We start from the raw sequence: 13,267 nt of genomic DNA on the forward strand, positions 1-13,267 counted from the left end.
GTGGGCAGAGCGTCGCCCCTGGTGGGCGTGCCGGGTGGATCCCAGTCGGGCGCATGCGGGAGTCTGTCTGACTGTCTCCCCCCATTTCCAGCTTCAGAAAAATGCAAAAAAAAAAAGAGGTCTGCTTGTTCCACATCCACATCAACACTTGGCGTTGTCGATCTAGCCATGGTGGGTGTGCACCTAATGGAAGTTTTCATTTGCATTTTTCTTATGAGAAATGAGATTGAACATATTTTCAGGTATTGACTGGCTATTTGGATATCCTTTCTTGTCATCCACCTGTTATTTTGTTTGTTTGTTTTGGTTATCTTCCAGCATTGATATGTAGGATTTTTAAAACGCATATTCAGGATATGAGATCTTTGTCAAAATCCACTATTGCTAGTATCTTCTCGAGCCCAGTGCCTTGCCTCTCACGGACTTTCTTTGCTGTTCTTTGCTTTCATGCTGTTCTTTGCAGAGCAGAAGTTTTAAATTTTGATGAAGTTCAATTTATGCACTTTTATTTTATGGTTGGTGCTATGTGTGTCCTGTTTAAGACCTCTGGGCCTACTCCTCAAGCATTTCTTGAATTGACCCCTCCTTTCCACCTCCTTGGCCTCTCTGCCCAGCTCCTAACTTCCAGGCTCCTGGACTTGCTTCCCTCTGTGTCCTCACCCCAATTCCTGTCCTCCTCACGGCATGGTCTTCCTGCCCGGGGACAGCCTGGCTCATCGCTGTGTCCCTGCAACTGGCAATGGATCTGGCACATACTAGGTGCTCAGCAAAAGCTTCATAAATGAGGGCAGTGTCCTGTGGCCCAGCTGGGATCATTAAAACTGTCAATTAGCTCTAAACACCAGCTCATCAGGAACATTTGAGCAAAGCCAGGGAAGCAAGGAGTTTTGGAAAAACCAACAACATAGGAATGTTTAGCTTTCTCCCCAGCAGGAGCATTAATCACAAAAACTCAGACCTTGTTAGCATTATTTATTCTTGCTTTGTGCCGACCCACAAAGCAAGGGGAGCTTTTCCTCATACATGTTGGTCACAGGAGCTCCCCATGGGTTGCCCAACCCCCAGTGTTTGCTGCCTCTGACAGTCAGGGGGGTCTGTGATCTCTTTCTAGTCTTTCTCTTCACCATGAGTAATGACGTAGCATAAGTTCCTATAGTCCAGGTTGCCACACACATCTGGCGGGAAAGCCGCAAACATCTGCTTGACCTGAGGAAGGAGCAGGGAGTTAGTCTGGACCAGGACCAAATAAGAGCCAGCGCAGGAAGTCACCGAAAAGTGTCAGAGCACAGATAGAGACATAGCGGTAGAGGTCACAGAAGTCAGGGACCCACAGTCACCCCCACTCTCTTGTTTGTATCCAGGGAGTCAAGAGAGCCATCATTTCGGCATCTGAAGAAGAGTTATCTGGGTGGGGTGGAGGTGACTTCTGAGAAGGGCTGGGCTGCACTTCCCAGGAAGACTCCTAGTTGTGCTGAACAGCACCCTAAAAAGCTAGAACTTACCTCCTCCTCACTGAACCGGTCTGCTTGGGTCATAAGCTTCTCTTTGATGCTGCTCAAGGGAAAGAAAGGGTCATGTTCAGGGGCAGGGCCACCCTGCGAGTGGACACACAGACCCCAGAGGTGATAAGGAGCCGTAGGCTTGGGGGAGGAGTTGTGGCTCAGGAGGACACCAATGAGGATAGGGAAGGGGATGGGGATGGCCCTACAGCCCACAGAGAGCCATGTGTGCTCAGACGGCCACGTCGGCTAAGCTTCCGTTTCTTTCTTTCTTTTTTTTTTTTTTTGTATTTTTCTGAAGCTGGAAATGGGGAGAGACAGACAGACTCCCGCATGCGCCCGACGGGGATCCACCCGGCACGCCCACCAGGGGGCGACGCTCTGCCCACCAGGGGGCTATGCTCTGCCCCTCCGGGGCGTCGCTCTGTTGCGACCAGAGCCACTCTAGCGCCTGGGGCAGAGGCCAAGGAGCCATCCCCAACGCCCGGGCCATCTTTGCTCCAATGGAGCCTCGCTGCGGGAGGGGAAGAGAGAGACAGAGAGGAAGGAGAGGGGGAGGGGTGGAGAAGCAGATGGGCGCTTCTCCTGTGTGCCCTGGCCAGGAATCAAACCCGGGACTTCTGCACGCCAGGCCGACGCTCTACCACTGAGCCAACCGGCCAGGGCCCGTTTCTTTCTTTTAACATGGACTCTCCTCCCAGCCTCAGGTAGAGACCAAATGAAATGACCTGACATGATCTTGGGGGCCACTCCAGTGTCCCGTTTGCACTAATAATCAACCTCAAGGTTACTGAGGGCAGCCTCTTTGCCTTGGTTCTAGATGCACTGCTTACCCAGCTGGTGATGGGCACTAACATCTGTCCAGCGCTCCACAGAGAGTGAGGCGCTTACACCCAGCTCAGGAATGGGAAGGCCCACCCTGCTGCATGTCCTCCTGGGCCTGCTCCTCATGACCCTGGGAAGTCAGTGCCATTAACTCCCTTTATAGAAAGGGAAACTGAGGTTTGTGAGGGGTGATGATTTGTAGCGGCAGGACGAGGCCTATCCCCCCGGGCGGTACAGAGAGCTGCCTGGGCCTGGAGGAGTGGCCTGGGATGAGGCATAGATGGTGAGTTTGCGGCTGTGTGGGAGGGACTGATGTCTTAGGGCCTGGAGGGAGGGGCCCAGGGGGCTCTCAGGAAGGACAGTGGTCAGGGACGGGCTCAGAGGACTGAGCGGGGCCCTGAGCAGCCAGTGGCCTGTGGCGCCGTCAGGGACAGGCCCCACTAAGGACCGATGCACATTTTCCATTATTTATGTTACCACAGGACAGTCACAGTTTCCATCTCTCCAAGCTGGGGACTTTTCATAGACTCTGTTTCAACCAGAGCCTCTCTGTGGCCTGACTGGCAGGCAGCCACATCTCCCAGGTCCCCTATCCTTGGGCGGTGCCTTCAGTTCCCAAATTGGTTCCCCAAAGTGTTCTTCACAGCCCTGGCCTTGCGCCGGCGGGAGTGAAGGTGAATGGCAGTAGAGGGGCTGGTCCAGGCCGCTCCAGGGTGTGCCCCAGTGCCTGCCCCCGGTCTCCAAGATGGAGGTGGGAATCATGGACCCTCAGGGAGGGGTGAAGGAGAGGGCTGCAGCCTGAAGTAATCCTTCTCATCCCTTCTCCTACCCCTGGAGAGTAGGTGAGCCACAGCTTTGGGGGGAGGGGGAAGGTAGAATGTGTGGGAGATAAAACAGCCCCTTCCCACTTCCCTCCAGCCCCCTGCCCTCTCCCATTCATCTCCATTAAATGATGGTTCTAATAGGCAGCAAAACTAGTCTCAAAGCCCAAGCCTGAAGCATCATAGTAATTGGTCAAAAAGCCTGGGCCTGGGAGGACACCTTGCCTGCCCAGGATCACCCACAGGCCCAGCAAGGCCTTAGAGGTTCTGAAGGGATGGCCCAAGAATAGCTTCGAGGTCAGTTCAGTGTCCCAGAACCTAGCAGGTGGCCACTGCCTTGCCTGCCCCTGCCTGCCACCCTTGGCTCTCTGCCCAGAGCTCTCACTGGGCTGCAGCTCCCAAGCCTAGCAGGCGTCAATGCCCCATTTATATAACGGCCTCCCAGTGCCCACTGGACAGCTGCCCACAGCCACCTCACTCCCTCCGTATTCCCAGCTAAACTGCTCTCTTCCCATAGGCCCACCTCCATCCCACATCCACTCAGGCCCTGGCCAACATGTGGCCTGTTCCTCTCCCCAGAACCCTGGATCCCTTTGGCTTTAGCCTCTGGCATTACACTTACACACCCACTCCCCTCTATCTCAATGGCCAAGGCCTTCATAGTGGCTGCAACTGTCTCTTCTCCTCCAGGCTGGCCTCCATGTTTCCCCTGCCTGACTTCTTCTCAGGCTCTCCTATGCCCCCAGGGCAGACCCAGGGTCCAGGGCCTAGGGAGTGAGCTTGCCCACACAGGCCCGCCCGCCTCTCTGTGCCCAGGCTCCCCACCCACATCCACTCACACCTGTTCGCCACAGCCCTCTCCTCCCCATGAACCTTTAGTCACCTTTAAAGGCCCACCTCTATGCCCACCTCCACCCCTGCCACTGGAAAGCCCTCCCTGGTGACCTCATACTCCCGGTACACTTCCACACAGAAATGGGGGCACTGAACCCTGGTTGGTTGGCTCAGTGTAGAGCGTTGGCCCATTGTATGGAAGTCCTGGGTTCGAGTCCCAGCCAGGACACACAGAAGTGCCCGTCTACTTCTTCCCCCTTCCCCCTCTCTTTTTCTTTCTGTCTCTCTCTTCCCCTCCTGCAGCCAAGGCTCCACTGAAGCAAAGTTGGCCCGGGGCTGAAGATGGCTCCATGGCCTCTGCTTTAGGCACTAGAATAGCTCTAGTTGCAACGGAGCAACACCCCAGATGGGAAGAGCATCGCCCCCTGGTGGGCTTGCCGGGTGGATCCTGGTCAGGCACATGCAGGAGTCTGTTTCTCTGCCTCCCTGCTCCTCACTTCAGAAAAAATAGAAAGAAAGAAAGAAAGAAAGAAAGAAAGAAAGAAAGAAAGAAAGAAAGAGAGAGAGAGAGAGAGAGAGAGAGAGAAAGAAAGAAAGAAAGAAAGAAAGAAAGAAAGAAAGAAGAAAGAAAGAAAAAAAGAAAGAAAAGAAAAAGGAAATGGGGGCACTGAGGCCCCGAGAGGGGAAGGGACAGCAAGCGATGGATGAGCTGTGCTGTCGGGCAGAGGGGGCTGGCTGCCACCCACCTAGACTCCACACCAGCTCCTTTATTACCTCAGGCTTTGGAGAGAGAAAAACCAAAATGGAGGGCAGCAGGGACTTACAAATCAGCCTTGACGAAACCTTTCCCTTCAGCGTCGAACACCTTGAAGGCATGGAGAATGGTCTCCTCTGGGTCTGTGCCTAGAAGCAGCACACACGGTCAGGGAGGGCGCCCAAGTGAAGAGCACACAGAGGCTGGGCAGGGCTGGCAGTGGGCGTATCCCATGGTCCCTGCAAAGGGCAATGACTTGGGGAGCTTCCTCCCCAACTTCCATTCCACAGTGAGGGCTGAGCCCACTTGAAGCAAGAGAGGGGCAGTTTCAGGGAAGCAGAATAGCAGTGATAGCCAAGGGCACCAGATGCAGGTATGACAACCCACACAGCTGTACATGGAGACCCTGACTAAGCCCTTGCTGTGTGCCTAACCTCCTGAGGAGTGGCTCGAGTGCACAGACAAAGAAAATGAAGCTCAGAGAGGTTAAATGACTTGTCCAAGTTCTCTCAGCTGATGTCGCCATGTGGTTAGCGGTGAGTAGGAAGGCAGCTCAGGTGCTTTCTCATTACCCAAGGTATACATGAGAGGTTGTGGGGAGAGAGGAAAACAGTGTGGCACGTTAGCATGTAGGGCCAGAGGCTGGGATGCAGGCAGTGGCATCAGAGGGTCTGCGGCCAGCGGCAGGGCAGCTGGGCCAACAGGCTGTGGGGTGGGGACAGTGGAGAGGGGAGGTGGGAGGAGCAGTTCTGGTTTCATCACTTTCATAGCATGGGCTTCAGGAACAGAAGCCATTAGAAGAAATAGCTCTATTCCCACAATGAAATTCCCTATTCAGGCCCCTGGTTGTACAGATGGGGAAACTGAGGCCCAGAGAAAGAAGGGTCTTGCTCAAGGTCTCACAGACTGTGTGAATAGCAACAGGTGACCTGGGGACCCATATGTGGTGCTCTTTCCCCTCTGTGGACCGGGGGGGACATCCTCTTCCTTCTTCAAGGTTTAGCCATGTCATTGGCAAAATGGCGGAAAAGGTAGTGTTTGCTGCCCGCTTCCCAGGGTCAATTATGATAACATAGTGTTAGTGGTAAAGACCCGGACAAACATTACTCTGTCGTGGCCACAAACTCATCTGAGCACTCTGTGCCAGGCTCCGCCCACAGCTTCACTATCTTATCCTGTGGAACCCCCAGCACACCCCGTGTGGCAGGTACTGATGTCCCCAGTTTGTCAGAAAGGAAACCAAGGCTCAGAGAGGCTCTGTTACTTGTCTGAGGTCCCTGCTGAGGAGGAAGGGTTTGAAGTCAACTTCTGGACCTCCAGAAACCCCTGCTTGTTCTCTGTGCTCCTGCCCCTCGGACTGGGTGGGGTCAGCTGTGTCTCCCCCATCAGACTGGGTCGGGGGAACAGCTGTGTCTCCCCCATCAGACTAGGTCAGGGGAACAGCTGTGTCTCCCCCATCAGACTAGGTCGGGGGAACAGCTGTGTCTCCCCCATCAGACTAGGTCGGGGGATCAGCTGTGTCTCCCCCATCAGACTAGGTCAGGGGGTCAGCTGTGTCTCCCCCATCAGACTAGGTCGGGGGAACAGCTGTGTCTCCCCCATCAGACTAGGTCGGGGAAACAGCTGTGTCTCCCCCATCAGACTAGGTCGGGGGAACAGCTGTGTCTCCCCCATCAGACTAGGTCGGGGGAACAGCTGTGTCTCCCCCATCAGACTAGGTCGGGGGAACAGCTGTGTCTCCCCCATCAGACTAGGTCGGGGGAACAGCTGTGTCTCCCCCATCAGACTAGGTCGGGGGAACAGCTGTGTTTCCCCCATCAGACTGGGAGCTCCTCCAGGACAGAACGGCGTCTGGGTCATTAGGCATTTCTGAGGCTGACCCAAAGTGACCAAGCCTGGCACAGAGCTGGCCCTGCAGCCACTCTGCTCTGCAACTTTTGAACCTCATCAGGTGGGTACAGAGTGGTACATTCCCCCCATCGCTGTTGGGACTGTCACGACAATGTGTCCTTGTCCAAGTTAGAGGACTGAGCCGGTGCCTGCCCCAGCCCTGTCTCCTGTCTCTATGCTGGCTGAGCACGCAGGCTCAGCAAAGTGCACATGGCACGGTCGGCCGAAGCCCCAGTCCCAGTGTTCCTGCAGAAACTAGGAAAAGCTGCAACACTGTGACCATGCCTTGTCTGGGTCAGAGCACTTAGCTAAGTCACAGACCAACATGGCCTCCCTTTACGGTCACTGGGTCACTGGCAGAGTCACACAAACCTTTCTCTGAGAGGATAACCCCTGTCCCAGGACCCTAGGCTTCTCACACTTCCCAAAGGTGGTCATGGTCCCAGGAGTAACCCCTACTGGCTGCCTGGAGGTGGGCCCTGTGGCAGTCCTGAGTCAGCCGGGCAGCCCCAAGCCCACAGCCTGCCCTCTCTCCTGCCCTCAGTTCCCACGTCTAACACAGGAAGGTGGAGCTGCCCAGTCCCAGGTCAGTTGTTGGCCTCTTTCTAGTCTAGGGTCAGCCGGGGCATTGCATGTGGGGCTCTCATACTTGCCAGCCGGCTACAACCCATGAGAGTATTACAATTTTTTTTACCAAATCAAATCTGTGCAGTTGGGCCCCTGTGGTGGGTTGAATCAGGGCCCCAAAAGATATATCCATGTCCTCATCCCCAGAATTGGAAATGTCACCTTACTTGAGAAAAGGGCCTTGGCAGATGTACAGAAAGGACCTTGAGATGAGGAGATGACCCTGGATTACTCAGGTGGGCCCTAAATCTTATAACAAGTGTCCTTTTAAGAGTAAGGCAAGGGAGCCACACAGAAGAGTGGCAGTGAACCACGGAGGCAAAGACAGGAGCGATGCAACCAGAAACTGGAAGAAGCAAGAAGCAGGCTCTTCCCTGGAGCCTCCGAGGGAGCAGGACCTGCCGACTGCAGACACCGGGCCGCAGAGCTGGGAGAATGCGTTGCTGCTGTTTGGAGCCATCAAGTCTGTGGGCATTTGTTACAGCTGCCTCGAGAAACTAACACCGTGCTCATTTTACAGCCAAACAACTGAGGTGCAAAGAGCAGACAAGCCCTACCCAAGGTCACCCTGGGGGCCAGTGGGGGGCTAGGTCTTAAACCCAGATCTAGCGGAGGCAGGGAGGGCATTGGGCTGGGGCACCTTCAGGGTGCCCTCCTCCTAGGGCCACCTCCTAGGGCAGCCACAGCCCAGGCTGGCCCTTCTTTCTGACCATGGAAGCCTCAAGCCCAGGAGACCTCACGAAGGAGCAGGGGGCCACTCCCCATGGCCTTGAGAGAAAGGGACAGAGATGCCTTTATTCCCACCCCACCCTGCACCTCAGGCCTGACGCTACATCTTAGGAGGTTCAGTGGTTAGAGCCAGGAGTCGGAGTTAGGCTCCATCCCCACCACTTTGATGACGGACCCCTGGGGCAGTTGTGGTGACCCCTCTGTGCCAGAGTCCTCTCACTGAATGAGGTCCTTCTCTCCTTTCCCTGGGGGAGGAAATGCGGTTGGCCACAGCCACCAGCCACAGTCGCTCTCAACCCTGCCCCCACACCCCTCCTCCTGTCACAGCTGTGGAGAGAGAGGCCGGGGGTGGGGTGGTAGGGCTGAGGCAGCATCCTGAGGGTGGGCAAGGGACTTTTATACAAGCTGTCCGGCTGGGCATCTCAAACCCTGCAAGACAGGCTTCCTACAGCTACCACCAGATGTAGAGGTGGAAATGAACACAGGTCTGGGAAGATATGTTTTCCCGGCGGTGACACCATGCTTCCAGCTGGGGTGTGCATCAGTGGGGGGCACATCTGCACACAGGGCCCAGCCTGCCCACACCCACTCACCCCTCCCTTCCCAGGGCCACCTAGAGCCTCACTTACCCTTCAGCTTCTCCCCAAACATGGTCAGGAAGACGGTGAAGTTGATGGGCCCAGGAGCCTCCTTCACCATGGCCTCCAGCTCCTCGTTCTTCACATTGATCCGGCCTGGGGGGAGGGAGAGGTGGGGACACTCAGGAACACAGTGAGGGTCAGCAGAGACCTGCCCACAGGCAGCACAGGAGAGCAGAGTGCAGGACCGTGGACCTCCCTACAGTCTCCCAACAACACCGACCACCCGCCCCTGCTCAGTCCTAAGCCCTGTCCCCTGCTGGGGGACCTTGGGAAGGGAGCTTTCAGCCACAGTCAGCACTGCGCTGCCCCATCGTCACTGCCCCCTGCCACCATCTCAGCCTCCCTGGAAAGGAGAGCAAGTTAGTTGTCTGTTATTCCCATTTTACAGATGAGGAAACTGAGGCTCAAAGAAACTGAAGCTGAGGTGCACAGGGGCTGGAAGACCCTGGGTCTCAGGCTCATTTGTCTCTAGAGGGGGCAACGGATTGCCAGGGGGTTGGGACTCTGGGATTCGTCATGGTTCCAGGGGACAACCAGATCTCCAGGAGCTCAAAGCTCAGTCCAGACATGACTTGGTTTGCCCTTCCCCCAACCCCATCCAGTCCCCGAGGCCCCTTCCGGCCCTTCCCGGAAACTTAGAGGGTGCACAACCTCCCTTGGCAGCCAAAGCCAGGAACCCTTGAGACCTGCCTGCATCTCCAGCCTCTCCCCCACCCTTAGCGTCTCTTGACCCCTCACCTCACGCCAGCCTCCCACCCCCGACCTTTGCACAGGTTGCCCCTATACCTGAAATACCCTTCCCCCTTCCCTGGCAGGTCCTCCTCCAATAACCAGGACTCCTTCCTGACCTTCCAGGTAGCAACTGTGCTTTCTCTGCTCCCCAAGTGATACACGAGCCCCTAACCCCCACTTTTGCCCAGGCCTGCCCCCAGCTGCTCACTTTCTGGTTGGCTGGCTCTGCCCCAAAGCCCCAGCCTCCCCAGCTGCTGGTTACCAACCCAGGGCAGCAAAGGTGTCCCTCAGGTCTTCCTTGTCGATGAAACCATCCCGGTTCTGGTCCATGATGGTGAAGGCCTGGCAGAGACACAGGCACTGAAAACCTCCCTCCCACTCACCCAAGCCGAGCTTCCCTCCCCGGAAACAACCCCTCTCCTCTAGGGCTGTCTGTCCTACTGCAAACTGCTGCCCAGGCAACCTCAGCGCAGGCCCGTCTGGCGACCGGTTACCCAGCGCAGCAAGACACCAGCACCACAGTGATGGCTGACCCATGCTGAGCTCCCACTGTGCACCAGCACACTGCTGGGGCTTCGTGCCTGTCCCTCACTTCATGTTCATGGCAACCCCCTTTTACAGGGAGGAAAACGAAAGCTCAGAGAGAGGAAGGACTTGCCCGAGGTCATATAGTAAGCAAAGGCTCAGACAGAGAGGGGTCAGGCCTGCCCAAGGACAGCAGTCCCATCTGCAGGTTCTGAGGCACACCGTAGTGGCCACTAAGAATAATCACATTGTCCCCCTCAAGAGCTGAGGGCTGATCCCATGCCTTGCTGGCTCCCCAAGTGCTTTCTGTGCATTATATGAATCCTCCCAATGTCCCCAGGGGGAACTAACCCACCTCTTTAAACTCCTGGATCTGGGACTGATCAAACATGGAGAAGACATTGGAGCTGGCTCCTCCTTCTGTCCTTTTCCGGGCTCTTCTCGGTGCCTGCAAGGTACCAGGTAAGGCCTTGCAGAAGCCCCTTCCTTGGGAGGTCAGCCATTCCCCACCTCCCAACCCTCATGCCTCATCTCCCAGTGTCACTCATCCTGAATGACATGCCCACCACCCTCTAGCCCAAAGCAGACAGGCAGACAAAGCTCCCAGTGAAGCTTTGCAGATAAGCAGGGTGGTTTCTCAGCCCACAGCAAGAAGCCCCAGGAGCGCCCTCCCCACGGGGCCAGACAGCTGCTTCCTGACCTGGGCCCCTGGGCTCCGGAAGGCAGGTGGTCTGCGCCCAGGCTGTGAAGCAGAGAGGGGCAACTTTTCTAGCATCAGACCCCAAATGGGACCCACCTCCTCTCCTGCCATCCTCCCCAGTGTCCTCAGGATAACATTTGGGCTCCTCAGCCTTGACAGATGTGTCCTTTGTCCCTCTCTCAGGGCTTCCACCCCACCACCTAGGTCCGCCACTCTGTCCCAAACCTGCTTTGAGCTTCTCCTTTCCCAACATTTGCTCCTGCCATCCCCACAACCTGGAAAACTTTCCCTTCTTTCCATCTGGTAGAATCCTCATTCGTCAGCCTCAACACCTCTGCCACCTCCTCTGAGAAGCCTTCCCTGACCCCCACGCCAATTTAGAGCTCCCCGATTCTTCCCTCCCCAGCAGTCTAGGGCAGCCACACCCTATAGCATGTACCACACTGTCCTGCCATATCTGCGTCTGTTTATTTCTGAGGTCCCTGTCCCCGCCCTGGGCCTGGCTCAGAGTGGGAATTGGTTTGGAAGTAGCTACCCAAGGCTCAGGGGTGAACTCCCCAGCACGTAGAGCAGGCGACCCCCCACGTGGAATAATTCCAGGGTTTCCTTCAGGATGTCATGGTGCCTGGGAGTCCACTACTGAGCACTGAAAGCTCTGAGTCCTCAAGACACCCTGAGGAGGAGAGCTTCCCCTAGCAGCCATCACTAGAGCCCCCATGCTTAGGAGTCCCCAAACTGGCCCAGAGGGGTGGGACAGACACAAGTCCCTGCTCCCATCCCTTCACCCCCAGCTCCTGCCTCCATCTCGGTCTGTTCCAACCTTCTGCCAAGCCTGGTCCATCCCCAGAGCAGGGGCTTGCCATTCTGCCCACCCCAGTGCTTGGGTGGTCTCCTCCCCCCCCCACCCCCACTCACGACTGCTCCACCACCCCGCTTCCCCCACCCCTGCACTCACCCCCACTTCCCTCCGGCGCCTGGGCTCACTTTGGGAGCAGCAGCATGGCTGACTTATAATTAGCTTTTACTGGGTGCTTTGTCTCCACTAATCCTTTGAAAGGGGGGCTGGCAGGGCAGCCAGGGCGTTATGATGCCGTAAAACCACTGTAATATTTATAAATCCCTTCAGACATCATAAAGAAAAGAACCTCCCTGCAGAGTTCATCTCACATAATTACATATACATTTCCCTCTGATTAATAAAAACGATCACTTCCGTCTGTGGGATACTCTGCCCTTTCTCTCCTCAGACCTGCCTTTAGCCTTGGTGTCACTCACCCTGCCTCACCCCAGCCTTCCACAACCATCTTGGGAAACACTGCCCTGTGTGTGCCAGGCGCTGTTCCAGAACCCCAAAAGGAGGGCTGCACAGGGGAAACTGAGGCTGAGGGCCCTGACCGGCCTTCTCACCTCCCTGCCTGGACCCTTTGCAGCCCAGCTGTCTTGGGAATTTCCCTTTAAAACGTGCCCCTAAAAAATAAAAATTCCCTGAAAAGAGCGTCTCAGAGCAGAAGGAGGTAGCCCAGACCTGAGTTCTAAGCCTGCCTTTGCTGCTCACAGCCTCTGTGATGTTAAGAAAATCAGTGACAGCCTCTAAGCCTCAACTTCCCCATTTGTGCCCATTCCAAGGCATCAGGACATTTATCAGGTTCCAGCTAATCTCCAGCCAGGCCCTGTGCCCGCACCCCAGGACCCAGAGCTGAATGAGGCCCCATCCTGTCCCCAAAGTGCCCACAGTCCAGCTGGAAGACAGGCAGTCAGAAAAGGGGGAGGGAGGGAGAGGGACAGGCGCTAAGAACACAGAGAAGCCCCTCTGCCACTGGGCACTCAGGGCAGACCTCCCAGAGGAGGTGGCTTCTGAGCCGGTGCTTGACAGCCCAGTCAGTGTTCTCAGGCCAAGAGGGACTGATGAGGGTGTGAGAGACAGGCCTGAAGGAACAGTGCCCTGGAGCCTGCGGGGAGACCCAAGGGGCTGGGCATGGGGGCAAGGGAGGACAGCAGGACCAGCCCCACTTGGGCTGGAGGACCTTGTAGCAGGCCAGCAGGCCCCACACCAGGCTCCAGAGGACTCAGGCTGCCCTGGAGTCCCAACCCAACCCTGACAGGAGTCATGGCCTCTCAGAAGGAGCCCAGCCCCACTTTTGCCATGAAAAGTCCAACTTGGCCCACCTTATCTCCCCCCACCTTCTTCCTCCTCCCCTTCACCTCAGCATCCCCCACCAAGTCCAGGTAAAGCAGACCCAAATCAGGACCCACAGGGAGGGACTGACCAGGGACATCAGGTCAAGGGCAAGGACGTCAATGAAAGGAACAAGGTCAAGGTGAGGGTGAGCTCAGGCAATGAGGAGAAGGTCAGAATGACAAATGAAGTCAAGGTCACAGGATGAGGTCCGGAGCAGGCGGCAGGACAGCCCTAGCCTACCATAGTCTGGAGTGCTCCCTCGTGCTGCAGCTGGGCTGGAGCAGCTCAGGGGTGGCTCTTTAAATAGCATTCCAGGTCTGGACAATAGTTTGGAAGGTGACAAAGGACAGGATGGAGGCCATCCTGCCAGACACCTGTCTGGGGCCATTCAGAGTAGGTGGAGTTGTGAGATCCAGAGACAGTCCAAGCCACGAAGATCTCCACCAGCACTGGGCCAACTGAATCTTTGTAGCCAAGGGGCCAGGGCTCAGGAAGGGACTTTCGGCTAAAG

At 56.2% G+C, this 13,267-nt stretch overlaps 1 protein-coding gene across 5 annotated transcripts; it reads right to left on the reverse strand.

Moving 5' to 3' along the window:
• Positions 1-955: 955 nt before the first annotated feature.
• On the reverse strand, positions 956-13,038 carry MYL10 (myosin light chain 10). 5 transcript variants are annotated; one of them, XM_066379941.1, is made up of 8 exons: positions 12,997-13,038; positions 10,578-10,619; positions 10,233-10,325; positions 9,619-9,694; positions 8,609-8,713; positions 4,804-4,882; positions 1,503-1,551; positions 956-1,206 (listed from the first exon to the last, which is right to left on the reverse strand). In XM_066379941.1, exons 1-8 carry the CDS (start codon positions 12,997-12,999, stop codon positions 1,108-1,110), a joined length of 546 nt encoding a protein of 181 aa, XP_066236038.1. In that variant the 5' UTR covers positions 13,000-13,038; the 3' UTR covers positions 956-1,107. The 5 variants fall into 5 exon arrangements, with proteins under 5 accessions (XP_066236038.1, XP_066236037.1, XP_066236041.1 ...); XM_066379940.1 differs by lacking the exon at positions 12,997-13,038 and adding an exon at positions 12,845-12,877; XM_066379944.1 differs by lacking the exon at positions 12,997-13,038 and adding an exon at positions 11,533-11,561.
• Between the last annotated feature and the right edge of the window lie 229 nt (positions 13,039-13,267).

The sequence above is a fragment of the Saccopteryx leptura genome, chromosome 4 (genome assembly GCF_036850995.1).
Source record: "Saccopteryx leptura isolate mSacLep1 chromosome 4, mSacLep1_pri_phased_curated, whole genome shotgun sequence".
In the NCBI taxonomy this organism is placed as follows: Eukaryota; Metazoa; Chordata; class Mammalia; order Chiroptera; family Emballonuridae; genus Saccopteryx; species Saccopteryx leptura.

Coding starts and splice junctions, on each gene's coding strand:
- MYL10 (XM_066379940.1), bottom strand. Junction 9,695..10,232: donor AGATCCAGGAGTTTAAAGAG/GTGGGTTAGTTC, acceptor TGTCTCTGCCAG/GCCTTCACCATCATGGACCA. Junction 1,207..1,502: donor ACCGGTTCAGTGAGGAGGAG/GTAAGTTCTAGC, acceptor CTCCTTCCTCAG/GTCAAGCAGATGTTTGCGGC.